The sequence below is a fragment of the Galeopterus variegatus genome, unplaced genomic scaffold (genome assembly GCF_000696425.1).
Source record: "Galeopterus variegatus unplaced genomic scaffold, G_variegatus-3.0.2 Scaffold2993, whole genome shotgun sequence".
In the NCBI taxonomy this organism is placed as follows: domain Eukaryota; kingdom Metazoa; phylum Chordata; class Mammalia; order Dermoptera; family Cynocephalidae; genus Galeopterus; species Galeopterus variegatus.
The window spans coordinates 157,845-158,492 of NW_007729104.1; the positions used below are offsets into that span (position 1 = coordinate 157,845).

The 648-nt window shown below is 57.1% G+C and overlaps 1 protein-coding gene across 1 annotated transcript in view; it reads left to right on the forward strand.

Annotated features, from left to right (window-relative positions):
- The window catches only part of C3 (complement component 3), a 39,880-nt gene that overhangs the window by 6,684 nt on the left and 32,548 nt on the right, over window positions 1-648 (forward strand). The window contains exons 12-13 of the mRNA XM_008583682.1: window positions 34-240; window positions 330-488. Of these exons, the coding sequence (XP_008581904.1) occupies window positions 34-240; window positions 330-488 (366 nt within the window). The remainder of the gene's footprint in view (window positions 1-33; window positions 241-329; window positions 489-648) is intronic.

The window sequence follows — 648 nt, forward strand, 5'->3', positions numbered from 1 at the left end:
TCTTAAGCCTTATGCCAACTCTTCTCCCCCCAGATCATGAACAAAGGGAAGCTTCTGAAGGCTGGACGCCAGAAGCGAGAGTCCGGTCAGGGCCTGGTGGTGGTACCTGTGACCATCACTAAGGATTTCATCCCTTCCTTCCGCGTGGTGGCTTATTACACCCTGATTGGCAGCAGTGGCCAGAGGGAGGTGGTGGCTGACTCTGTGTGGGTGGACGTCAAGGACTCCTGTATGGGCACAGTAAGCATGCCCTGCCCTCCCCACCACCCCGTCCAGCTGGGACCTCGCAGGGCTGATGTCTCACTCCTTCCTCTCCCACCTGTCCACAGCTGGTGGTAAAAGGTAGCGGCAATAATGACAGGAAGCCTTTACCTGGGCAGCAGATGACCTTTAAGATAGAAGGTGACCATGGGGCCCGAGTGGGGCTGGTGGCCGTGGACAAAGGTGTGTTTGTGCTGAACAAGAAGAACAAGTTGACTCAGAGCAAGGTGCGCACCTGCGTCTCCGAGGTGGGGCAAGAAGGCGGCGCTGGCAAAGCCATGGGGTTGGGCTGAGGTGGGAACGAGGTTGCGGAGAGCCAGGGAGTGAGGTTAGGTGTGGGTTGAGAGTTGAGATTGGAACAGACATTGACAGGGATGGCTTGGACAT